The sequence below is a fragment of the Cheilinus undulatus genome, linkage group 8 (genome assembly GCF_018320785.1).
Source record: "Cheilinus undulatus linkage group 8, ASM1832078v1, whole genome shotgun sequence".
In the NCBI taxonomy this organism is placed as follows: domain Eukaryota; kingdom Metazoa; phylum Chordata; class Actinopteri; order Labriformes; family Labridae; genus Cheilinus; species Cheilinus undulatus.
The window spans coordinates 30,953,767-30,981,115 of record NC_054872.1 but is presented as its reverse complement, the minus strand read 5'-3'; the positions used below and the strand labels follow the sequence as shown (position 1 = coordinate 30,981,115).

At 39.3% G+C, this 27,349-nt stretch overlaps 2 protein-coding genes and 1 long non-coding RNA gene across 8 annotated transcripts in view; all 3 read right to left on the bottom strand.

Moving 5' to 3' along the window:
- myh14 (myosin, heavy chain 14, non-muscle) overlaps positions 1-591 on the bottom strand; it is a 53,649-nt gene extending 53,058 nt beyond the window's left edge. For all 5 annotated transcript variants that reach the window (XM_041792820.1, XM_041792821.1, XM_041792823.1 and 2 more), the window contains exon 1: positions 453-591. The gene's annotated coding sequence lies outside the window, so the exon portion shown is untranslated. The remainder of the gene's footprint in view (positions 1-452) is intronic.
- A 3,093-nt stretch (positions 592-3,684) lies between these two features.
- On the bottom strand, positions 3,685-12,123 carry kcnj14 (potassium inwardly rectifying channel subfamily J member 14). The gene is made up of 3 exons (XM_041794207.1): positions 10,613-12,123; positions 9,204-9,521; positions 3,685-5,676 (listed from the first exon to the last, which is right to left on the bottom strand). Exons 1-3 carry the CDS (start codon positions 11,669-11,671, stop codon positions 5,446-5,448), a joined length of 1,608 nt encoding a protein of 535 aa, XP_041650141.1. The 5' UTR covers positions 11,672-12,123; the 3' UTR covers positions 3,685-5,445.
- A 410-nt stretch (positions 12,124-12,533) lies between these two features.
- Positions 12,534-26,747, bottom strand: LOC121514117. Of its 2 annotated transcripts, none has more exons than XR_005992262.1 (3): positions 26,660-26,747; positions 13,943-14,092; positions 12,534-13,735 (listed from the first exon to the last, which is right to left on the bottom strand). It is a non-coding gene; the product is annotated as an uncharacterized LOC121514117 (long non-coding RNA). The 2 variants fall into 2 exon arrangements; XR_005992263.1 differs by lacking the exon at positions 26,660-26,747 and adding an exon at positions 21,489-21,579.
- Positions 26,748-27,349: the final 602 nt, after the last annotated feature.

Here is a 27,349-nt window from a genome sequence, read left to right as displayed (position 1 = left end):
CATACTACCTGCATCTTAGGACTTAAGCTCCAGCACAAAACTGGCGAAGGCAACCACACCTTCAAAATTACATGAACAATCACATGGGCCCCAGCCTTTAATTGAGTCATGCATGTGGTAACCCAGCCATTTTCACTGCTAACATTTAAGGTTTTTTTGTTACTGTTAAATAAATGACGATCAAAGTGGGCCTCTACTTTCTAATTAAATGGTCGAAATCAATCATAATATGGCCATAGAAAAGCCACTTTAGGTCAGACTTCAGGTCATCCCGATCTAAGACCACAGCATTAAAAGCCACGGGTACTTGCAAGGTTAAATTTTAAGCGTAATGCCTCTGTATTTAGACTAACCTAGCGAGGTTAGCCTGCTAAACTGAAATATGATACGTTCAGGATATTACACTGGCTATTTACGAGTTGGATTAAGGTAAAGGCAATTAAATCTCTCACCTTCAGGTTCCGCTCTAAGTCGTGGATAAGGCTGTGGTGCGAGGAGAACCGGGGTGAGGCTGTTTCTTGGGTATTTTCCTGTCTGATAGGTGTGTAGCCTACCGCATATGCGGCTTTTATCATTGCACCGCTCTCTCAGTGGAGCCGCACTCACACTTCTCGGTGAGAATAAAATAGACGGCAAGCAGTGAGGGCAAGGCGGCGGCTTCAGCCGAGGAGAACGGCTTCCTGCTAGGAGACCAACCAGGTACGAGGAGACAGGTTTTAGCCAGGCCTCATGAAGATGAAACTCCAATGAAAATCTACAACTGGGCAGTAGACCCGCCTCATGGACAAGAGGGAAAATTTCCGCCCCAAAGCTGGCATGCACGAGCGCGGTGACGAATGGCGTCAAAGACAGCTCAAGAAGCTCCGCCGTTAACCAACGCGAACAGTCAACGGGCGGGGTAACTCATGACTGACGTGTCCGGCAGCCAATGAGAGCGCTGCAGCAGGTGCTCGTGCCGCACTCTCGCGCTAAACTGGGGAGATTTGCGCGCCCTTTGTTTACCAGTCAGCGGCGGCGAGCGTCCGCAGACACAGATCTGGGATCAGATTTCTCTGAATCTCTGTCCAAACAAACGGTCTGCATGGGACGAGCAGACACTAGGTGCGTGATTCAGATCATCCCAGAAAATCCGACTGGAACCGACCACTTGAAGCACTGGGTATCCTGGGCACTCAGTAAATTTGTACACAATCTTAACAGTCAGCTCAATATTCGGTGGCCTATAACATACAGCATGAAACATATAAATATAAAAAAATGTAATAAAAGGTAGCTTCTTGTAAATTACGGCGCTACCTCTTTAGAAAGCACCATGAGATACAGCTCTGAAAATCTGACCTTTATCGTGTATTTTAATATTCAATGTGTTTAATTTAACCACATCAAGCAGCACTGTAACTTCATATGGCCATTATTGAAGACATTTTAAGCTAGATACAGTGCACCCTTCACCTTTTCCAATTTTATGATGCAGCCTGACGCTACAGTAAAAAAAAAAAAGTATCAATCCACTTCGTACCCAATCATGACGGTGAAAAAAGAAATGTTTGTATATTTGTGAAAAAAAAAACAACTGAAATATCCCATTTACATACCTATTCAGACACATGCCTCCCCATTTCTCTTTATTGTTGCTACATCTCAACTGGAGTCCACAGGTGATAAATTAAATAGACATGATTTAGAAATGCATATGCCTCTCTGTAGAAGGTCTCACAGCTGACGATGCATATCAGAGCAAAAACCAAGCCATGATGTCAAAGATACTGCCTGCAGAGCTCAGAGATAGGATTGTTGCAAGGCACAGATCTGGGAAAAGATACAAAAAATCTGCTGCACTAAAGGTTCTCAAGAGCACACTGGCTTTCATACTTCTCAAATGGAGGAAGTTTGGCACAACCAGGACTCTTCCCAGAGCCGGTTACCTGGCCAAACTGAGCAGACGTAAGAGTAGGAGAGGTGACCAAGAACCAGACGGTCTCTCCTACTGAGCTCCAGAGATCCTGTTTGGAGATTGGACAAAGTTCCAGAAGGACAACCATCACTGCTCTCCACTGATCTGGGCATTATGGCAGAGTGGCTGGACAGAGGCCTCTCCTCAGTGCAAAATGCATAAAAGCCTATTTGGCTTTCATGTGGAGTTTCTTTACAAACTCTTAGTGAGCTCTGCCGGCAGTTTCTTTTACCTCGTGGCTTGCATTGACAGCTGTGAGGCCTTCTATGGAGAGGTGTGTGCCTTTCCAAATCATGTCCAGTCAATTTAATTGAGCACAGATGGACTCGAATAAAGATGTGGAAACATCTCAGCAACAATCAGGAGCATTGGGAGGCACCTGAGCCAAATTACTAGAGTTGTTGCAAAAGGTCTGAATACTTATATCAATGTCATATTTTAGGATTTTTAAATAAATTTTAAAAAATTAGAAAAAAACAAAGTTAAACAATTGTAGCATCAGGGTGAAACATAACCAAATAGAAAAAAGTGAAGGGGGTCTGAAGACTTCCTGAATGACATGTATAACAGATGATAGGCCTTCTGGTCTGTAATGGTACTTGAAGATGTCATTTCATAATCATAACTGATTTCACAAAGATTTTGTTTTTCTTTTACAAAGCAGTGATAACAGTTTTTCTGAAGTTTTTGGTCAACACGAAGAAAATAAATCAAAACTTTCACAAACAAATTTACCAATGTTTACTGTCATAGTCATGCAATTCAGTTTTTGCATATCATTTATAGTTTTTATTCCATCCAAAACATTAGACATTCTTTCATTTCATTCTGTAAAAATGGTTGATTATTGTTACGGTCTAGTCTTTACTCTGACATGGTTATTGAATGCCAACATTACAAAGAAGAAAAAGTTGGCCTTTCCTTATACTTCTTTCTGCCCAAAAACAATTAATCTTCTATCCAAGAATGTTCAATTTTCACATAAAGACAGATGTAAGAGTGGAGTTATACGAGCACTCTTCATTACTTTTTGTTTCACTGTTTTGTTAAAATCTTTAAGCATTCATGTCTGCATAAATACAACAAGCTACAAGAAGATGCAGTTAAACAAATCAGCCATGTGCTTTTATTTGCTCTACAGTATAGTTAAGTGTCATTTGGAAGTACTCTGTGAAGCTCTGAAATCCCGGCTTAGTTTTAGAACAGCTAGGTTTCCCTTTTTCCTTAAAAAAAAAAAAGCAAAGGAATACTTGTGACAAAATGTACATACATGGTGTGTTGGGAATCATAATGAACCAGAAAAATACCAAATGAGTGATTATCTTTGTTTCTGGAGTGTTTCAAAGTAGCTATCCAGGTTGTAGTTGTGGTGTTGCTGTGTTCGAGTTACATTTCATGGAAGCTGAAGCAGGGAGACCAACATGAGCCACCATGCAGTCCATAAATAGAACATGTAGCCATTACAAGGAAGTGTAATAGAGGCCTCAAACATACAGCAGAATAGCACTGAGACTAATATTAACAGATAACATTTCTTCAATACCCTGAGCACCCCTGAGCTTACCATGAAAAAAATATCTCTCAGTAGTTAAACACTGCAACTGATGCATTGGCGTAATCTGTTTTAATAATGCAGCACTAATTTGCTGCTATAGAGCTTCATTTTTGATATTTTCTACTGAAGTGCAAAGTACACAGAACAAGCTCCCAAGATGGGCTTTAGCAGGCTTATCATTGGTGTATCACATTTCATTTCTCAAACATTTGGACACTCAGGTGGCATTATTTACTGAAAAAAGGATCTCAAAAGAAACAAGAACATTCCAGGTGCCTTTCAATTTAACTACAAAGTGCAACTATGACATACAAAACAATTCAGATAAAAGTATTGATTCTACTTAATGACACTTCTCAGGTAACAAGCAAATCCCCAGTGAATAACTTGCATAGATAACTGTTTACTTAAAGCAACATACTGCAAATGTTTTAATGATTGAAAAACATTATATTTGCATTTTAAACAAGAAAAAAAATGCTTAAGCTCAAGTGGCAGTTGCAGGATCTCTTGTTTGTTATAAAGGCACCACTCAATACATTATTCCCACAAACTGTGAGAGAAACCAACTGTAACACATCAGAATTAGAGGAGGGCGTCACATGAGTGTACGGGCATTAACATACAGAATAGTTTTCTATGAAAGTGGAGTTGCTTCCAGTTCATGATTCATCCATGTGTGCAGATGGTAACCACAGGCCTCATCTCTCTCAAAGTCAGTTATGTTCTAGCGACGCCTCCACTGCATGTACAAAGTTTATGAGAACATCATTTGCCCTGAAAATGTCAAGGGCCCTCCAACTGCCAAGACACTTAAAATATTAAAATACTAATGCTTGGTTTCTAGGTGCTAGAACCAAATGTAGCAAAACAAAAAGTTAGATTGATTTAGCAACAGAACATGTGAATATACTCTATAATAGCACAAGAAACAAAGTAAATGCATAGTCTGGACTGAACATTCTTCATCTGCCGTGGTTTAAAATGACTTACACTACATTTCTTTTTCACCATGTGCCATACAAGTCAACACGAAATGTTAAACAAAGCAAGTGTTACAACATGTGAACAATATTTTTTTTGCAAAACTCAAAAGCCAAAAAATCAACAACATATAACACATACTGTAACATGGCAAAGAAACTTCTCAAAACCGCTGCTAGTTTTCAGCTGTTTCTTCATGTTACTGTTGCTCTATTTTGGCTCTACAAGTAGCCTAGCATATAATAATAACCAACTACATCCTCATCAATCATCCACAAGTATCAAAAAATGTGCACTATCCATACTTACCATAAGAAAATAAAGAATTGAAATGATAAATCAGCATCAGAGTGGAATACATTCCTGAGTTATACCTCAGCAGGTACGATACCAGTCATCTCACAGATGTTCTCCAAGAAATGTTAGAAAATTCCTGCAGCTTTGACTGAACTTGCAGTAGCAGGTTACAGTCACAAAGGGGTGCTGCTGCATCTTCTTTCTTTCAGGCAATGGCGACAGAAGGGCGTGCTGTGGTAGCGATGGGCCAGGTGTGAGACTAAGCAGACGAGTTTTCAATGATTTTGAAAGATTGCCAGGGCCAATCAGACAACTGGTTGCTCCCCCTTTAGACAGATCCTGTCTAAACTGTCCTGTTTTTCTAACTACAGTTCCTGTCTATTTACCTGTACATTGACAAATCTTTAAGTAATTTTACTTGATCTTCTGACTTGCTCCCACTTCTGCACCATTATTGCCAGATAATAACAGTAAACATCTTGCTGTTCTTTCTCCTTACACTTAACATTCATACAGGCACCCTTTGCCCTACCCATGTTTTAAGCCTTTCTTCCTGTCTGCTCAAACCTACCATTTTATCCCTCTCTTTATGTCTACTCTTCAGCTTAACTGCTTATCCTGTCTCTTTTCCCTAAAAGCTTCCCATCCCACAGGTTCAGTTGTAGTGAAGATGATCTGTCATGGATGGCCTGCGTGTTGGTGGGGAAGGTTTCTCAGCATCCTGGTCAGGCTCATCATCAGGGGAGACGAGTTGCAGAGCCACTTCGTTCTCATAGCAGAATGATGAGCGGGAGCTTTGAATGTATTTCTGCTCAGCCAGCTCTTTTGCACTGCATGAAGGTGTGTTTGGAATTTCATAAGTTCGATGGAAGAATGAGTAGTCCACCTGGAAAAAAGGCAGAAAACATCATTTCAGTGGAAGTTTTATTTACATGTGGCAAATGGCTCTACAGACAAGTTAACAGCTGTGACACTGTGTAAATATTTTTGGGGGGTTAGGAATTATTTTAGCCTGTTTACATTCTCGTAATAACAATGCCAATATTCTGACATGACTTTGTACCACCAAGGCTGATGGACTTGCAACTACATATATAAACTTAGCACAAAAGAAAGGAAATTTGTGTTTGGTAGATTATTTCTTTTTTGTAACAATGCTTCTTGACAATAAATATTATACCGCTAGAAAGCTCATTAATCTTCCTTTAAATGGTGCCACATTTGTAAGGAACATGCATTTGTGGGATGAACAGCAGAGCTTTTGTGGGTTGTGTCCCTGAAAAATTGCCAAAGCTTCTCTGCCAGTGCCAAACAGCTTATTCTGCCATTGACTCTTGTTTGGTTAATTGGATGATTGAGGTCTGAAGAAGGAGGAGGACATATTGGCAATCTAACATTGTATTAATTTAACAAAAAGGAGCCTCAGTAGCATGTGGAAGAACCATACACAACCACAACAGCCTGGCAACTCCTCCTCATGCTGGTCACACACTTATGTGGGATGGCATCACATTCTACAACCAGCATTAGTCACAAGTCAGCCAGTGTAGTTGTGTTGGTCACTCTGGCAAGAACAGCATGTACAAGTGTTTAATGGGGTTGAGAGCAGGATTGCTGGCAGGTTATTCCATCCTCTCCAATCCCATATTCTGGAGGTCGTCTCTGATAAACCCCGCTCAGTGGGGGCGAGCATGGTCACCTTGGATGATAGTGTTTAGTCCCAGACATGGAGATATGGGATTGCTACTGGTTGCAGAATCTCATCTTGATATCTTTCTGCATTTAGGCCCCGTCCACATGGAGCCAAAAAAGTAATATTGTCGTTTTGTTTTGAAAAAGTTTTCCGTAAAGATGGGATTGTTTCAGGAAATATCCACGTAAGCACAGAACAACTGAAAACGACTGAAAACGCTGTAGTACATATGCCAAGCCTGTCTTTGGCACTGTATTGCTGCCACGGAAATGCACCAAAAGAGAGAAGAAGATCACAGAAAACTGACACAAACTTTCTTCTAGTTGCACTTCTGGTTGTTCTCCAAGTTGGATTTAAGTACATATGGTGTATGCATTTTGTGGTGGTGGTAAAGGAGCATCAGATTGTGCTGTAAAACCCATAACAAGCCCAGTAGGTTCTGCATCATGAACACAACCCTGTAATCCACCATTGTTGTTTTGGCCAGACCCGTGCAGGTGTCTTAAGAGAGCTACGCTATGTGTGACGTAATCGTTTCAAGAAAGATGCGGATAGCCGTCCACATGGGGCGAAATGGTAGTTGTTTATGGATTTGTGCACTTTGGGACCTGTTTTCAAATAGTATCGTTTACAGTCACCCAAAACGCTGTTTCCATGTGGATGAAACGCCGATATGACAAAAAACTTTTGCGTATACTCCTGAATTCGTCTCCGTGTGGACAGGGCCTCAAATTGCCTCCAAAGTTGACAATCAGGCACCTGGGGTTACCAGAGGCTCAAAATAAGAGACAATAGCAACAACAAAACAAGCTGTTTGGCATTTGCAGTGAAGGTATGGCTAACTTTTCATGGGCACAACCCACATACTCAGCTCTGCTGCTCATCCCACAAATGCATGTTCCTTGCAAATGCGGCACCATTTAAAAGGGTAATAAACATGCTTTCCAATGGTATAAGAGTTATTGTCAACAAGCATTGTTACAACAAAGAAATAATCTACCAGACAAAAAATTTCCTTACTGTGTGTCAAGTTCAGACAATGCTCATTTGTCTGAAACCCACTGATTGACAAGGATCATCATCAGCTGCTGCATACTGTAGTGCTTTGCATCCTTGCCTCATCAAGTTAATAGAAGGGCTTCAGGGCTCATTCACCAATACCTTCCTAAGATCTTTCTTAAATTTCTTAAATTTTGTAGAGAAAATTGCATGGGATTTGGAGCATATTCTTGAACTGCTGATTTTTTTTGCACCGGTGTTCTAAGGCTGATGAATGCCAGGTGCTCATATTCTGGAAATGTGCACATTTCTCCCAATTAACACAGAGAAATGCCCCTTTTTATGCCTATATAAGGGTATGAGACTGCAGGGCAGAGTACAAACACAGAAGGCACAAAGTAGCAAGAAGAGAAGAAGCAAGATATCAGTAAAGTCAAAATTAAACAAACTGTTAAAAAAGAGAAAATGATGCATTCCAGATACATTCTTTTATTTTCTATTCTTTTTTTTCAAAGTGAGAATGATTTGATTAAAACATACATTTATTCTAAAAACCTCACTCCTTAAAATGATCGAACATAATTCCAAACACATTTATACCTGCTGATGCACAAATACTGGTGTGAGGAGATCTGTTTTATTGTATCATCATTAATCTGGCCCATTTGGGTGCTAATAAGTGCATAATTTAATGTTTTAACTTCGCATATGCATACTTAAATATAGCATGCACTTAGATAATGCTCTTAGCAAAGAACAAATCACAGTTAAGAAAACTTTGGTGAATGTCAGAATCTTCTTCAAAACTGCGTAAGAGGGTGTTAAGAAAAAAATTATTCCTAACAACTGTTGTTGAATGAGATTCATTGTATCATGTTGATTAAGCTGCATAGCAAATAAGGGATTTATAACTATGGGTAAATGAGACGCATTATTCACAGCTATGTGGACCACATCATGCTAAAACAATATGAGAAGCATTTAGATATCCACTGGACAGTGCTTTCACTCTTTTAAACATAATTTTTAACTTAGAAGAAATAACTTGTAATTACCTCTGCCAAGGAAGTTATGTGGTCGGCAGGGTTTCTTAGTTAGCAACATAAATTAAAAAAGTTGTGGATGGATTTTGATGAAATTTTCAGGAAAGGTCAGAAATGGCATAAGGAAGAAGTGATTAGATTTTGGGAGTGATCCAGATCACTGTCTGGATCCAGGAATTTTTTAAAGGATTCTGTACTATTGGGAGATAGTGCTAATGGCGGAGGTCTGCGCTCTACGAGTGCTTTTCTAGTTAAATCTGTAACTTATTTCAGTGTGGTGTATCCCATGAGCCATCTTTGACCCTATGCTGTTCCATCTATAAGCCTTTCTTCAAGGCAATTTTTTTCCAAATGCATTGTAAAATGTGATCGCTATGCTGATGACACCTCACTTTATTAAACTGGGTAGCATATTAATGTTTACGAATGCTCTTTTTGGCTTAGCCCCTTTTTAGACCATAAAATGTGTTAACTTATAATTCTAGGTAGGTATGATTGAAACATTAATTGATGTTGAATAAATGCTAAGTGGTCAGACAGCTTTGATTTGAACCACAAAAGCAAACAGTCTGACAGTGCCATCCTTAGAGCCAAACTGCGGCTATAACAGAATTATATGTGCTTGCTTTAAAATTAAAAAGAAGTGATGAAAATTACTCTATCCCCTTCTTTTCTAACCTGGTAGCAGTCTTTCCTCTCAAAGAGCACTGGTTCAAATCGATGACCCCAGAGGATTTCAGAAGCCAGATAGGAGCTACGGCACTGTGTGGTCATGGCTGTGGCCTCCACCATGCCTTCAAGTATGACGACCACCTCCAACTCATTGTCATTCTCCAGGGTCTTTCGGTCAATTTCGAAAAAGGGTGATTCTTCATTGATTTCATGGACAATTGTCACTGGAGAGACCAAGAAAATTCGGTCTGTGCCGGTGTCGAAACCCACATTGATGTCTGCGTTGTCCAGTGGTAGGAACTCTCCTTCCTCTGTTACTCTAGGCTAAATTTTAGAAAGAAAAGTAAAATAGAGTCACTATCAGTACATAAAACCTTCAACAAAAGATTTATGTAATAAAATTGATTTACACTTGGGAAATACTAGACAATGACTGCAAGCAATTTCATTATGTAACAAACAACATCCATGACAGGTGTGACATGTTAAGTAAAACAAGATTACAATTTCACTCCATCAATGACATATAACACCATGGTATAGAAAAGGGTGAATTAAGCTGTCATTCGAAATGTAGCTGACATCTTTCCTGAGGTCATCTGAGAAAAACACTAGAAATTAAATGTCTTACTCTGACCAAAAAGCTTAGTATCTGGTCAGTATATTCAGCTGAGTTTGACAATGCAAGTCTTTATTCATTCCACTCATGTATAAGCTTATCACTCTCTCTCAACCCTTACAATTCAGTAGTGTCCAGCACCAGTAGCTGAATAGTATTTCTTTGGTCCTTGCAATCTTAACACCACCATCCCTTTCTGAACTTTGAAATGTTCATGCTTAATAAGAGCGATCATATTTTTACAGTTGTAGCCCCAGTGTACAAAAGACTTTGACTTTCCTGACAAGTCTGGCTGCATGTAAGCATGTATAAGACTACAATGATGATAAACATTCTTAAATAAAGGGACAATGTTTAAAGCTATCCACATTAGTATAGACAGCAAGGTTAACATAAGCACAGATAATACAATCACCTAACCTGCATACAGTGCACACAAGAGAAAAGGAGATGATGAAGGACAATGGTTATCAGTTAAAGAATTGTGGGCAAGTTAATCCATGGTAAATCTTCCTAACCCCTGAGGGAAAATAAAACAAGCTCTCATTAACTACGGTCGACAGAATACAGGCCAGATGGTCTCAGCGCTCTCTCTTTCTCTACTGCAACCTTTTTTTCTCTCTCTCAGTTCAACTTCCACAACACATTTTGGTCAATTATTTGCATTTCTCTATCTGTGTTACCATCTTGTCATGATCACTTTCACATATGAGAAAATGAGGGCTTGTTGTATTGCCACACTTTTTGACCTCTTTCTCTACTACAATACAGTCATCATCCATCGTCTTCAACTTACCTTCAGTAGTTGTGCTCGAACGTGTGCCTCTACCAGGTGGCTCTTGCGTAGGTTTCCAACCCTCCACATCATACAGAGCTTTCCATCCCTCAACGCCACAACAGCTGTGTCGGAGAACACCAAGGTCTCGTTGCGCTTCTTGGGCTTGGCAATCTTTGCCATGACAGCCCCGATGATGAAGGCGTCAATAATGCAGCCCACAATGCACTGCAAAACGACCGCCACCACCGCCAGAGGGCATTCTTCGGTCACGCTTCTGAACCCGTAACCGATGGACGTCTGTGTCTCTAAGGAGAATAGGAAGGCCGCCATGAAGCTGTTCACCTGAAGGAAGCAGGGCTCCTCAACTACTACCTTTCTATCAGGCTCTACACCAGACCCACCCTCTCCTGACTCCGGAGAGAGTCCTGAGCCTGGGGTAAGCCGGATGGAGAGGTCCCCATGCGCGGAGGCAATGAGCCAGAAAGCAAACCCAAAGAGCAGCCAGGAGAGAAGAAAAGAGAGGGTGAAGATGACCAGCATCCAGCGCCATCGAATGTCCACACAGGTGGTAAAAAGGTCGCTGAGGTAACGCTGGCCCCTCTCGCTCATGTTGACGAAGGTGACGTTGCAGCGTCCGTCCTTGCCCACAAAGCGTTGTCGGGGCCGGCGGCTTGAGCGCCTGTTACGCCGGCGGCTGGTAGTGGAGGGGGAAGAGAGAGAATCCTGATCCAAAGATGACGGGCCTTTCCCTCTTCCTCCTACATTACTGCCTCTTCCACTCCGAATCCCAGAGCATATTTCTCCTGCCCTCACCCCGCCTTCTCTTAGATCTCCCCCAACTGACTCTCCAATTGCACTCTGCCTCCGTGCATTGTTGGTGTTGCACTGGAGAGGTAGAGTTTTGCCGTTCAGGGCATGGGTCGGGGAGGGGCTGGTTGGGGTCCCTGACCCTGTTGGGCTCCCCCCTGCCCTTGCCGTGTCTGCAGCACTCTGTGCCAGCCTCATGACCTCCTCTTCCTCCACTGGCCCATCCACCACTGCACTGAAACGGCGTTTCACACGTGCTGCACCCATCATGCACTTTAATGAACTGTAGAAGGTCCTCAGTATTCCTCAGTTAACCTTGACTTAATTTTTGATTCCAAGATTAAACCACTTGATGCAGTTCATTGAGAGTGTTGCACTTACAACAGTCTTCTAGTTCTTTTTAATGAAGGAATAAGTGCAAGTCCACAGTGGCCAGTGATAACCAGAGCATGATTGTTTCAAAGGCCATTGGTTAGTCCGTTCCAGTCTGTCCATTCAGTGAAAGATCTTCTCGCAAACAAGTCTGCTTTCACAAAAAAGTTCCATCGATGCATTCATTGACAATCAATGTTCTCAAATGATACTCTCTTAGTAATGTGAGATGGACTGAAAAAAGAAAGTCAGCTCAAACCAAAGGAGTCCACTACTTTGACCCCCACTTTGACAGAAGCTTGACAAGGACTGATGGAGCAGGACTAATCTTAATAGACTTCACAAAGGCATGCAGGATGGGTTTTGTTCGGTTCAAACAAAAAAGGGCATCAGTTGACAAAAGTTAAAAACTGAAATGAATTGTGGGACTGTAATGGAAAAATTTAAAGGATATACAGCTCATTGCAGGACACCAAATATTTCAACAAGATGCAAAAAGGGCCAACAAATCTAGATTGGACTAATTATATCATCATGCAGTCAAAAAAAGGAAAAAGAAACATGCTGATCCTTACAATAACAGTTCTTCCTGGTTCACAACCCGTTGACATGGGCATTAAAAAAACAAATAACAAACTTTAAGTACATAAAAGTACTGAACACTTTCTAGTATTTAGTAAGCAACTTCCAACTATCTATTTCAAAACACTTTAAATAGTCTTATAAAACTTTTTGAAGTTAGCTTTACAGGTCAAAGAAGCTTCACTTTTGCCCAAGGGGGTCCTAATTGAAAAAAACTCTTTTGATTTGCCATTTTCAGCTTACTCATGTCACTGCTCTGACTACTTCATTTTTTCTTTTTAAGAGTCTGTGTATGTGCTTGATGGCCATTGTTGATGTGGTTAACACTTGTTTTGTGTACTGACTGTTGCATGGAAAACACTGACCTTAACAACACAGCTTTTTGCAACCCCTTGCAACAGTTATACTTTCAAAGCGGACATACCTCATTACAGATCATAATTACAGCTGAGAAATCCCCACCGCCTGACAAAAAAAGAGGGGAAGAAAACAAGATAGAGGGATTACTTTGATCCATCTTTAACATTAATCAATGAAAGTGTAAGATTTGTACAGAAAGGAAAAGGTAAGTACACAGGTCACCTGAGTATGCTGTCTACATTTTTCCACAAGCCTGGTGCCAAAGTTGGTCGATCAGGTGTACACCAAAAAAGGTGGAGCTGAGATGTATGGTATGAATACTTGGAGACTGTAGTTTTTACTCAGGTTCTCTGTTTGAGCCAGACCATAGCAGGCTACTGGATCACTAGAAATTTTCAAAAAGAATCAAAGATTATCTCATCCCAAATGCATTACAAAATCTAAGTGCACCAGGAATCACAATAAAAAAGCATGCCTCTGCATGCGAAATTCCTAGTTAAATAAAAACAGTTTTTAAAAAGAGAATTGTAAATGCATCTGACAATGAAAACAGGTGCTAGTGCTGGAAGTATTTACCTTGCGCAACCATTTCCAGAGACCTCTACAAATGAATCCTGACAAATTCACAAGAGTCTGCAGATGCAGTCAAATCACAGCAGCAGAGATCATCAAAACCTCAGCTATGACCCTGCAGCATGGCAGGTACAAAAACAAAACACAAAAACTACTGCTATAACTGATCGTATACAGTTAAAGCCTTTTTATCCAGCTGTTGACACAAGGGCAGATGTCTACAACAAATGGAAATGGGGGAAAAGATCCCTCCTGAAGTGTGATGTGACATATGGGTTCATCTTTGTTTGTGTGCTGACTTCCCCCTGTGACACATAGTCAGTTGAAGCAAAGAGTTTGGAGAAAAATATCTCAGGAGTAGACAATGAGAGGAGTCTTCTGGTTTCTTGATGGTTGTCTGATTTGCATTCCCTTACTTTTGGAGGTCTTTTTCAATGCACTGCCAGTCTTGAAAAGGCATGAGGGGGGAAAAAAGAGAATTAAAATTAAAAGAAGGGTAGAAATTGCTTTATGATGCTGAAACTGGTATTAATTATTGAGCTTTCTTGTTTTAGAAAAGCCTTACAATCTGTACATACATCCACTTTTCACAACAATTAAAGTTCAGAATTCATGAAAGACAAACAGCTTCATGAACTAATCACAAAAACTTACCGTCAGGGCTAGGGCTTTTAGTTTTTCTCATGCTCTACTCAGGTCGTAATTGTTTTTTTCATCACTCCAGAGTTTTTCCTGTAGACAGCTTCAGGTCAAAGAGCCAAACTTTGATGCAGTAAATGGACACACTCCTGAATGAAAATGAGTCTGTGGGAGAATGGAGACGGAAAGAAAGAGAAAAATTGTTTGCTCAATTGTTCATTCAAATCTTCCTAATTTTTTATCTGAATCAATGGGAAGAAAACAAAATTGTAATCTGATTATCTAACATAAAGTAAACGAAGGAATACTCTAAAGAGCTATGATCCTTATAACAGCACATTTGTTAATATAAGGGAGCCAACTTTGTGTGTAATCTGATTAAACTAACACCACTGAATGGGTGCAAGTTTCGCTCAGTCAGTAGAGCAAGCACCCATATACAGAGGCTGTAGTCCTTAGCGCACTTGTTGTAGGATTGATTCCCAGCCTCAGCACTGTTGGGTGCATGTCTTCCCCACTCTCTCCACATAATCACAGTCTCTCTTCAACTGTCCTATCTGAATAAAGGCAAAAAAAACCCCAAAATAAATGAATAAATAGACAAACAAATAATAAACAAAGAGAAGCTTCTAAATGATCAAAAATATCTAAAAAAAATTTGTCACAGGAAACCAAGTGGTACAGGGTGAATAATCTTTGATAGATAAGCAATAGTGGATTAAAGCCAATAGATTGGGAGAATCTGAAGAGATTTTCTTGGGCAGAGGTTAGATTGAGATTCAAATGATGGACTTGGATAAACCGGGACGCTGTGTCGATCAGAGGTGAAGAGGTAATGTGTCTTGCTGTGGAGATGGCGATATGCTGTGGATTACAGCTGCACTTGTGACTCTGGTAACCTCACCGATGGTTTGACTAATCCTCTGAGGTCTTATGTAAGAACTCCTACTTTTATAGAAAGTAGAAAGAATATCCTTTTTGCTCCCTTTAACTGGATTAATTAAACATTGTATTCAGCACAATAGGAATGTAAATAACACATTTAGACAATTATGGTTGGTGAGATCAGAAAGTCATCAATGATAAATCTATGATCTGATTCACTTGAGAGATTGATATGAAAAGTTTTATATCATATTAAACAAACTTTAAATTTACATATTTGAATTTTTCATTAATTATGTCAGCCCTGTGATTGACTGGCGATCAGTCCAGGGTGTACCCTGCCCAATGACAGCTGGGATAGGCTGCGACCCCAAACGGGATAAGCGGTATAGAAAATCGATGGAATTCTTCATTCATAAACCTTTGCTGCAGCAAGCTTCATTGCTGCCTGCAGAGTCTGTTGAGTTATTTCAAGCATGTTGTCTCCTAGCAGCTCTGTTTGCAAGTGTCTGTTAACCCACCTTTCCCCTGAAAATCCAAACATTAGAGAGGGAGATAACTATCAATGTGATATCATTATGATACCTGCTTGCCATTATCTACCTGGCCTTTTAAAGGAAGCTAAAGGCAAAACTTCAAGTTTTTTAATCATATCAGTAACAATAAATTGTTAATCACAAAACTGATATTAATTGATATCAACACCCCTTTTGTATCCATGTCCTCTGACGCAATGGACATTTACATGTATATGTCTTTTTGCATTTGTGGTTGGGTAGATAAATCATTCTGAATTCAGACATGAGCATTATGATGTCATCTTTCTTCACTGTTACATTATGCTCATACCATCAAGGTCCAAACCAGTCCTGTATTTACTATGTTCAGCAAAACTATCAGTATATTGGTAAATATATTTTTCAAGGTCTTCATTTCCAAAAGTGATCATTTTAACGGTGAAAAAGAAGAAATTGTTCAGAGTTTAACTGCTCAGTGTTCAGTTACTATATGAGGAGGTAGTCCTGACCTTGAGTCCTGAACTGGACTTGCTGCCAACACCTATAAATGATCACGTTCTCAGGTCTGCTATCTCTGTGCTGGTCTTGAAGTGTTGCTGGAAAACTAACATCATTAGTTGGAGGAGGTGCTGAGGGAAGTGTGTGTTTGTGTTTATGTGTGTGTATAAGCCATGTGAGAGCAGCGAGTCCTGTGTTTCCTAACCTTATCAGGGTTAGGTGGCCTATGTCTCAAATAACTTCTCATGTAACTACATTTATACAGAGGTGTCTGGGAAAGGTGTCCACGTGACGTTCACACTATCAGGACCCTCAGGACCCCCGGACAGATTCTGACCTGCAGTGCTGCGTTGTATGATTAGTTGAAACGTGATAGGAGTACCAGTGTTTATGGTCCCTTTGACTAAAAAAATCTAAAACAAATGCAAGACTAAACAAGAGTACATGACAAAGAGCTCAGGGAACCAAATATAACAAAGGATGTGCATTTAGCTGTCTTAAATGTCATCAACCTCAAAGGTCAGCACTGGAATTCCTGGTTGGTTAGACAAATTATTATTATTATTTTTTTTTAAATATTGGCCCTTGATGTTAGTCAAAAGCTTTTTTTAAATTGGCAACACAGCCACACACACAACCCTCCTCTAGATGAGGCTGCAGCTATCAGTTGACTTCATCACTGGTTAATGGGCCTGCTGTTCTCACTCTACTACCTGCATGTAAACAAGCACAGTTAATAGATGGCATCCTGCAGGAGCAGCACATCTGACAGTACTTTGATCAACAAAGTCTGAATCTGGCCTCCTTCCCTCACCTACCTACTTTTGCTTTAATTCACCAATTGTTTAAGAAACTGAGTCAGCAAACAATAATCGCTTATGCCTGTAAGTATCAGTTTGTGTGATAGAATAAGGGTGTTAAATTTTCTTTATCAACGAAAAAGCCAGTGTCTCTTATTCCATGATGAGACTACATTTACATTAAGTGCTTTAATTAAAAATAAAAACAAGTTTCCAGAACTGGTATTTTCTTATGGAAGTTCCCTGCAAAACTGCATAGCTCGTTGCTGGGGTCCCTGCTAAACTTTATCCATTCTGTGACTTTTCTTGTCTGCTTCCTTCTGCATGCAGTTGCTAGTTCAAATGAAAGAATGTGAACTAGCTTATTTTAAGCTGTATGAACCGCACTCCGAGCTAGCCCATTTTAACAGCAAACTTGCACATCACAGCAAACACAGACACACACCTGCGGCTCTCCTCTGATAGGTTGTAGTACTTAAGAACCGTTCAAAATAATACTTCCCATGTTTCAAGAGGGTTTACTCAATATTTTGTTATCATATCAGGTGATCAGTTTGCCTGTGGCTTCTAGATGATTACAATTGCTCTGTGCTAAAAGAGCAGAACAGCATCGAGCAGTTGCAGAAAAATATTAATCAATGCAATGCTTAGTTTAACATGAAACATCTCACCTCAATTGGTGCATATCTATCTATCTATCTATCTATCTATCTATCTATCTATCTATCTATCTATCTATCTATCTATCTATCCATCCATCCATCCATCCATCCATCCATCATGCTGGGAATGTTACTGAAATTTAGAGGATAATAAATAGAAAAAAATTATTAATAAACTATAAGTGAATTTATTTAAGCCAATAGAAGAACAAATCAGGGCTTGAGGTTAACAGCTGTGATACATGAAAAGCCTCCCATCCTTGGTTTTAATACCTTCAAAATAACATAACAATTATTTTTGACCCGGTTCCATGGGCGACTCTAAAAGAATTCAGAGACGTCGTCACCATTAAGTTAAACCTAACAACAAAATCATATGCCTTGTATGATACTACCGTTGTCCATTAATTCATCAGTCTTTCTACAGTATGCTCTTCTAGATTGTTTTTAATGAGCCACTGCTTTTAAGAGAAGTACAATCATCTGCAGGGGACAACAAGTAGTTGAATGGAGTTTTTAGCACCCTTGGTTTTGATTTAGCACAAATGCTGAGTATTACATGAACCAGAAAGATGTAATGGCAAACATCACATTAACTATTCTCCTGAGAGACCATAATAATCCACCCTAACCACCTATCTTTTCCTTTTTTCATTCTTGGTCAATCACAATGCATTCTATCTCTTTATAGCACCTCCCCTGCCCTCTTTCTATCCAGATTATCTGAGCATATTAAGGTGTTATGTGGCAAGATTAGGTTTGCAGGGAGTATGATTTCATTGTCATTGAAAATAGCGCTGAAAGAATTATGTCCCATATTATGTCCTGTCACTCTTCTATCCTCCTTTGTCATATGGTCAGTGTATTTCTTGTTTTGGTTCTGCATAAGCACCTGTTTAATAAAATAATGATCAGATAAGACAATGCTGCTCTACTAAGATAAGATAAAATCTGATTTTACTGTTTAAGATCAGGTGTCTTTATCAACAGTATACACGTGTGTTTCCCACACATTGATGATACTTGGGTGGGCGACCCAGGTATATTAACAGCCACAAAAGTATATTTGGTGACATTTTTCCTCTAGTTTTAAAAAAATATAGCTGATATACAGTCACTATCCATTCATGAAAGAGGTGTCCTTTTATACATAATGCCCTATCTTAAGAGTGATATTTCATGTATAAAATTCAGCTTATCTTGTTGTTTTCCCATTTTTTTCTGCAGCTGCTTGCTGCTGGTATCATACTGTACTTCTGCACTTTAGGATGATGGTTCATCAGTAATCAACAATAAGCGTTCATACATATACTGTAGCTGACCTGCTGTTATTATGGAATATCGAGTGAAACCTCTCAAGAGGCTAGTGATGTTACTGAAGCATCTATACACAAAGTACTGCTGATAAACACTGTAAAAAGAGCAGAAACACACCCAAAAAAATGACCAAATGATGGTGTACAATCTCATTCTGTGGGAAACACTGCCTGTACAACACAAAACTACATTGCTCAACACGATTCAAATGCAACCATCAATAGTTGTTATTGATCAATGTGAGCTGCAAACCAGGGCACAGGCTACATCCCCTCTGTGTCACATGGCTATTTGTATCAGGCCCATTTGTTTAACATTGCTCATCTAATTCGACTTTACAAGCCAATAATTTCAAGTTTAATGCATACAATTGGGGTACTGCAATGGATGCAAGATGCCTAGATGCCTAAGATCTATGGCCTTTGATGTAACATTGAAATGACCTCTCTCTGATCAGATCAATGCTGTTCTTGGAAGTGTTGATGTGGTGGCAAATGTCAAAGCATCAGAACCTGAAACAGGGAGAGTAAAAAGGAAAATTCAAGGAAATCATATATTTTTCTACATCTGAGTACTTCTATGAAGCACTGCATATGAAGGTGTTTATTTTCTGAAAATGCTGATATTTCTCCAAAAGTGCTGCACACATTTTTCTGTTCAATAAGGTTTAAGATTGAAAGGACCATAATGGCGCTGTGCGGCTTTCCATTTCACCGAAATCCTATCCTAATACACTGACTGACAACAACTGAGCTATATATATTATATTGATTATAATTTTTGAACCATTTTAAGAAAAGAAGCGCTTTCAGTTCTCAGCTTCTGATAAAATAAAAAGTGTTAACTTCACGTCTTTGTAAGAGTATTTTTAAGTTTTATAGGTTGTTAAAAAACATGATATTCAAACACTTTAAATGGGATTAAGGAAAAACAAGTCAACATTCAATACTCATTTGCTTTTCTCATTTTCTTTTTCTTTTTACCTTTTTGTAGACAAATATACTGTCACATTTACTGAAAAAAAAAAAGGATTTCTGATATGATAAGGTTAGGTTAGTTTCTCTATTATGTAAATAGTCCTCACTTTAATTTAGGACTTATGTATAAATGACTTTAGGTGAATGATAAGAGACAAAAATCATTGTCATTCAAATTCAAAATGCGTTTTATTATCCCTGTAGTTACTTTGGTTGGTTACTTTGTTATATACTAAGAGCTCAATAACACACTCACACACACACACACACACACACACACACAACCACACCCCCCCCACACACAAACGTGGAGTCATTTTGGCATCAAGCCTTATTCCAACTAATTGAAACTTTTCCGCTGCCATCCCTCCGTCAGCCGTGAGCAATGATCGGGGTCATGATGACGCCTGAATGTTAATCTGTGGAGTTAAGACTGTGCAGGCTGCATTGTGATGTTAAAACTCAACATGACTCTTCTCCTCTAATGAAGAAAATTCTCAGAATTTAGAAGTACGTCATCAAGACTGAACTGACTACTTGAATTGACTCAAAATGTTATTTTTTCTTTTTTACAATTATCTCTTTCATTATAAATTTTCTTTAGAAATATTTACATTTCAAATAAATAAGTACTCTGTCATCGTGAGTTTTGTTCATTTTTTGTCACAGAGAAACTCCTCTCATCTATTCGGAGATGTGATTTATTTTCATGTATGACGATGATGCTAAATCCATATATTTCTGATCTAAGTTGAAGTTTGAACTTTGGTCACTTCACTAAAACTATGACTGAACTATGATGAAAGGGGCTTTTATTCTTGTCATTAAAAATCATTTTGAGAAAATATATAGCATACTATGGTGTTCAACCATCATCAGTTACTATTACTAATAAAACAGAAGGGGAAACGGAGTCCTTTATTCATGGCATGTTGAAGCTTAAGTTAAGGGTTTGTTTATCAATACCTTACCAAAAAGTAATTTAATGTCAAATTATTAACCTGGCTTGATTTAAGTAACTATACTATAACACTGAGAAGTACCATGTTGGGCATCCATCAGGTCTTACAAAATGTTAAAAAGAGAATTAGCTGAAAATGTTTTCTTTTTGTCTTGGCCTACAATCTGCCCCATTAACCTATGTGAAACCCTGAAATAAGTGCGATTCATGTCTTGAAAATTTAAATCAAACCTGCTTTAAGTACCCGGCCAGCGTTTACAGGCCTTGATATTTGAAAGCAACCTTTGCATACTATCCTACAACGCAATGTTATCACCCATGTACCATGTACACAGCACGTGTTTTTGTTTGCATAATGGAGTTTTTTTTCCCCCGGAAGCATTATATTATTTTAATACCTATTTCAAAATGCAGCGGTGTTTCCTATTATTTCACAAATCACTACAACTAAAAAAGGATTAAAGTCTAGATCATCTGGGAACACAAAGCTCTCTGGCCTCCTTTTTGAACATTCATAATACTCCAGTGCTGCACAGTAGCCAAGAGTTTGAGGTCAAACTTTTAATAAAACAAAGCGAATCCTCACAAATATTCATTAGACTTTTAAGCACTAAAATTAGAATTAGATATTGTCTAACCCACAACAACCATTTAGCGTAGCTACATCTTCATGTTTGTACCCAATAGGTGCACTGCTGACGTGATAAATTACCTGCTGAGTTTTCAACAGTCAACGTTAAATATACAAATCACACAACCTTATCAAATTTACAACGCTGAGTTAAAAATGCACTAAGATACGTTCTTTTAAATTTAACTCAAATTCACAGCAGACAACTACAAGTTAAGCTATCAATTACATCGATAAAAGGGGGATGACCCGTTTAAAATGATAAGTTTTGTTTGAAAGCGTCTTGCACAGTAAAATTCATTCATCTCTTACCTTCTGTTGCATTTATCCTTCAACTAATTTTGCTCATGGAGACGTCGGTTCGTTTTCACCTTTAACGGCTGAATTTAACGGTTGGTTTATTTGAAAATGTCTAACCACGCGCGAGCCAGCCAGTGCTTGTGGTCCTGACAACTGCCCGCGAGCCCGCAGGTGGAAGATGGGCGCGCTCACGTCACCATGCTATCTGTCCTCAAAGGCAGGCACGCAGGGACGCGCGTATCCGGACTGCCAGTGTGACCTTGTCACACCACTCTGTCACATTGTCCAACTTTAAATCACTGTTTAGACATGTCACACCAGCGGATTATTGATCCAGGATTAATCATGTAGTTTATATCTGGAAAAATGTTTGCAGTTAAAAGCAACTTAACTATAACAAATACAACGGCTAATAACGTGTAAGGCTAGTTTTTCTTCTAATGTAGATTATATGGCCCGCTTTACATTTCTGTGCCATTTCATTGGCCATTTTAGTGTAAATGGCTATAAGAAAAAATATAACCTGTTTTTAAACCCTTCAAACCCCAGTTTAGACGTTATCAAAACAGGTACTGAAGTGTCATGAAATACCAAAGACCCTGAAAAAAAGAGTGCATATGAGAGCATTTCTACTCATTTTAGTTTTTTCAAAACTGATTTTTGTCTCTTAATTTTTTTTGTCTGTTTAACTGTTTGAACAGTTGTTGGAACTGTTGGTTGTTTTATATAGTCATGTGAATAAAGTTCAGGCCTATGGCAGATTAAATGTAAACCTGAACTTTGAGCCCAGACACAAAGAGAGAGAGAGAGACTATGCAATCAGACTACAAAGTCCGTGTCTGTGTATGAGAAGAGAAGAGAGTGAAAAAGTAAGCAACAGTGTGTTTACTAAAACTTAATCTGACTTAATCCCAGTCAGGGCGCCCAAGAAGTGACCTATGATGTCATAAACTCTGTCATTCTTTGGAAAAAAGGTTCAGACTGAAGACGAGGGACAACTAACGGCAGACGGCTGAGAAGCAACGTAACACAGCAGACACAACAGCAAACATGAAAACATTCAGATACAGACAGCTGCTGTGGCACATAATCATACATCAATGTTTTGATCGATACTAAAAAAAACAGAAATCTGTTTGAGGAATCTGATAAATGAAAAGTGATTTTAGATTTTAGTGAATTATTTTAGCGGCAAAATATTGTAATGCCATGTGATGGTTATTTTATAATTTTTGATAGAGATGTCTGTGATACAGTTTTAAGACTACAAGAGCCTGAATGTAACTAAGAGCTGTTTTTAATAAAGAACACAAAATATAACGATGATTTATATAGGTTAGGCTTTACTGGCTGTTTTTTATTTGCATTTACTTCATTTGAGGTATTGTGTATAGTGTAAGTGCTTTAAATATAATGCATATCTAAACAAGAACTCCATCTGGAGACTATATGTCTCAGCAAGGTGTTGTATGAATTGACAGCAAAAGCACAAAGACAAGTCAAGAAGAAGGGCAGGGTGGTTTTGTGGTAGTGTGACTGGTAGAAATATTATTTCTTTAAATCAGCCACAATGGTTGGGCTTTCGAGCCTGAACAGCATGTTTAAGGTCATACCACAGCATCTCCCTGGGTTTTTTGTCCAAACTTTGGAAAAACGCCACTAAAAAAACTTTTTTTTTTTTTTATTTCTAAGCCATTCAGAGGTGGACTTGCTGGTGTGTTTCAGATCAGTGTCCTACAGATCTGTCAAAACTTAACCAACTTCCAAGCTGCATGGAGAATGAAAAAATCCCAAAGGAAACAAAAAGCTCCAGGACTTGTAGTTTAAAAAACATTTATCAGTATTGTGCTGCATAACCAAAGTGCAGTAATGGGTCACACACCTGCATGTTTCAAGCAATATATGAAAATGACAGTGATGACAATGGCAGCAGCTAACTTTGCTTACTTTGGATACTGAAACTAAAAATATGGTGACCATTCTTACTTAAAAATTCAGTAATAAAGATACTCTGTTGTCCTGGTTAGAGATATGTGATAAAACTATCTTAGTACACAGCTGAAATCAATCAACTACTATTTCTATTATAAAGAGCAATAATATCTAAGGTGACACCTAAAGACTTAATATTGCATCTCTCTTGAAAAACAATTAGAACTTTTTGACTGAATTCAGCATGCTGGTAGACTAAAGTTCAAATGGATTCTTAATGCCTCCATTATGAACAGAAAACTCACCACAGCAGGATCACTATCAAAATATGAATCCAATGAATATCTAACTTAAATGACCTAATAGTGATCATATTTTTATATTATTCTCCAGTCCTTAGTAAAGACTCCAAGAAAGTGCAACTAATTTTAATTTGTTTGTGTGCTGTAGGTGCCATTAAATATGTACCACTAAAACCACCAGTCCAACAGGATGGAAAAGTGAGTAAACTAATCCTTGCCTTATAACCTGCACTGCTGTCTGTTAATTGCCCTTATCTGATAAAGCCATGTTTCTCTTTATAGACTGCACTGACTGCTTATTTGATCTTTGCTTTGTGTTTTCAGCCATTCAAAATTCCAAAAGAGATTGGCCTATGGCAGCGAGCCACCAGCGGACCTGAGAAGTCCGCTGTCATAGGGCTTCTGGAGTGGTATTTCCCGGGCACAGAGGCAGTCATAGTAATGTAGCGACCAACGCCGTGTACTGACCTCCTGACCTACCTCAGGAGCCACTCAGGTGTCCTAAAAGAAGACGAAGCAAAGGTACTTAGACCGGATATTACAATAAAGTCATTCTTCTTTATGTACATTGTAATTTATTCATAGAATTTTATTCCATTGTTCAGATGTTACAGATCTTAAAGATGCAAGAAAACATTTTTTACCTCCGCCAAGGAGGTTATGTGATCAGGTGGGTTTGTTTGTTTGTTTGTTAGTTTGATTGTTAGCAACATAACTCAAAAAGTTGTGAATGGATTTTGATGAAATTTTCAGGAAATGTCAGAAATGGCATAAGGGAGAACTGATTAGATTTTGAGAGTGATCCGGATCACCGTCTGGATCCAGGAGTTTTTTAAAGGATTCTGTACTATTGGGAGATAGGGCTAATGGCGGAGGTCTGTGCTCTCCGAGTGCTTATCTAGTTTCTTTCTATTTTTTTACTAATTGAATATGAGCTTAAAAGGAAGTGTGTCTCTCTCTTCTTCTCTCGTCAGACCCTCATGACTGAGCTGGTCTACGCTGCCATTGAAATGGACCAAAAAGGCGTATTCCACCGGGACCTAAAACAAGAAAATATCCTGGTGGACTTACAGTCTGGGAAACCATGCCTAAGGATAATGGACTTTGCTGTGGGACATCCCAGACAACAACAACGTTCTGCTCCTACAGTGGTATGATATTTAGTTTGAGCACTAATAAGTTTCTGTTATCTTTACTCTCATGTTTAAACACAGCTCTCATTTTATTCTGTTTTTCTCTGTCCTCCAGGAACCTGCTCACTTGTGCCACCTGAGTGGCACTCGTATGGATTTTATAAGGTCGGTCCCACTACGGTGTGGCCTCTTGGAGCGTTGGCCTTCAGCATGCTGCACAAGCCACTGTTTGAAAGCATGGAGTATATGAGGGGAGGACTGCGCCTCAGCAGTGACCTGTCAGCAGGTATGATATCAAGTTTCTAAATGGGAATGAAGGTGCTTTTAAACCAAAGTGACGCAACTTCACATAAAATTACCTGCACATAACACAACACATTTTACATAACTGAGAACAATCAGGATTTTTTTTTCTGAAATAAATTTTTCAAGTTGAGGTCAAAATTTGTGTGAATCTGTGTCTGTCAACCTGCATCCTCTTGGCTTCCTGCAGTTGTATCAGAAACAGTCAAACTAATCCAAAAACAATAACTTTGGCATTTCCAAAGCTGAGCAACATACATCTGCAGACAAGATCATGACAAACACATACCTTAGCTATAACATAAGGCCTACATGTCAAAAAAGTGTGAACTCCGTTTGAGGTCACCATTTCAGGCACCAGTGAGATTTTGCATCTCTGCCTGGCAGTCTCCCCCCAAGATTGTGGGACCCTCGAGGACCTGAAGGCCCACCTCTGGCTGCAACCAAACAAGCCTGCTGCTGAATAGGCCATCACCTCCCTTCTCCACCCTCTAAACTTCTTTTCAACTGGGCCTGCATCTCTTCTCTATACATTTTACCTAAAAATTAATACAAATTTTCATAATTCAATCAGGGGAAACAGCAAATGTAGCAATTTAGGTTAACTAAATTGCCCTTAGATGTGAGTGCATTTGTGCTAGCTTATCTCTATATGCCCGCCCTGAGTTTGCCTGGAGATCTTTTCAGCATGTACCCCACCTCTCACCAAATGACAGTTGGGATGTTCCCCAGTCCCCCATGGCCCCGAATGGGATACACGGAATAGAGAATGGCTGGATGCACAATGAATTGAAAAGTCCACCCATCCATTTTCTATACCGCTTATCCCGTCGAGGGTCCCAGGGGGGGTTGGAGCCTATCTGAGCTGAGATTGGGCAAGAGACAGGGTACACCCTGGACTGGTCGCCAGTCAACTGCGGGGCTGACATAAGTAGACAAACAACCTATGGGCCAGTTCACCTAACTGGTGGTGGGAGGAAGTCAGGCAAACTGAAAGAATCCTCGCATGCACAGGGAGAACACGCAGACCCTGCACAGGAAGGCCCTGACCGGGAAGAGAACCAGGAACCTCCTTGCTGTGAGGCAACAGCGCTGACCCCTGCACCGCTGTGAAGCCTGAATAAGTGTGAAAATAAAATGTCTAAAGAAAAGCTGGCCACAGATCTTTTTGTCCTTAGAGCTGGCTGTAGTTCAGCTTCAAATAAACAGGAAGGAGACACTGACATTCTTCATCTCTTGGTTTTATGTGTGTTGATATCTAAATAAAAACAAGTCAAACTAAGTCAAAGTTTTATTGATTATAAATGTATCTGGGCACCCTCTGTCATTTTAAATTGCATAAGTGTTTGTGTAAAAACACTCGCCTAATTGTAATTGACGTGTGGAAATCTGTTTGGGAGGAGGGGACAGTGAGGCAGAGATGGGGGAGGTCATGATGCAGCGCTTTGTGAATGATTATGAGGTTTACAAAAATACCAGTAGGGGTTTTAGCTAGTGTAAAGTTAATACATACCTGTATTACACTGATGAGAAAGGGGACATCTTCCTGTGGTTGCCCTAGTGTCTGAGAAGTTCAGATTCCTCATTTAAAGGCAGCAAAGGGTTTTCTTCATCTGTAACACAAAAAAGGTGTGTTGAAGTTCTGAAGTAACCCTCTTTCTCTCTTCCCCTTTTTCTCTGTTCGTAGTCATCTCCCAATGATAAACCCTCCAATAAAATGCTTTTCTTTTAAATTGTGGTGAACTGTGTTTACAAGGACTTGTACAATATAAATAACAGTGATTGAGGAGAAACTGCTGCATCAGGGTCTCAAATAAACAAAAAGAAATATGCACATTAAGGGGGGAAAAATCCTTTTTACTTGTTTGAGACGTAATGAAGCATAAAAGCACAGACAACTGCTCAACAGTGAGTCAAAGTTTCCACGATTCAGCCTCAGTAGTTGGCTTTTCCCTCACAGTGACAAGTACAGAGAAGCATTTACTGCACTGAAGTCATTAAAAACACAACATGATGCCTGTTCGGCTTTGTTTTCATAATTCAGAGGAAGTATCTGCAGCAGGTCGAGGGAAACATCCCCTGCCCCTCTGTGTGCACTCACTGAAACATTGCATAATTAGTCTATTATCGTTATTGAACTATGCATGCAGTACTGACTCTGAACCACCAGTGGGCAGATTGAAACAGTTTTTTGCATCCTTCA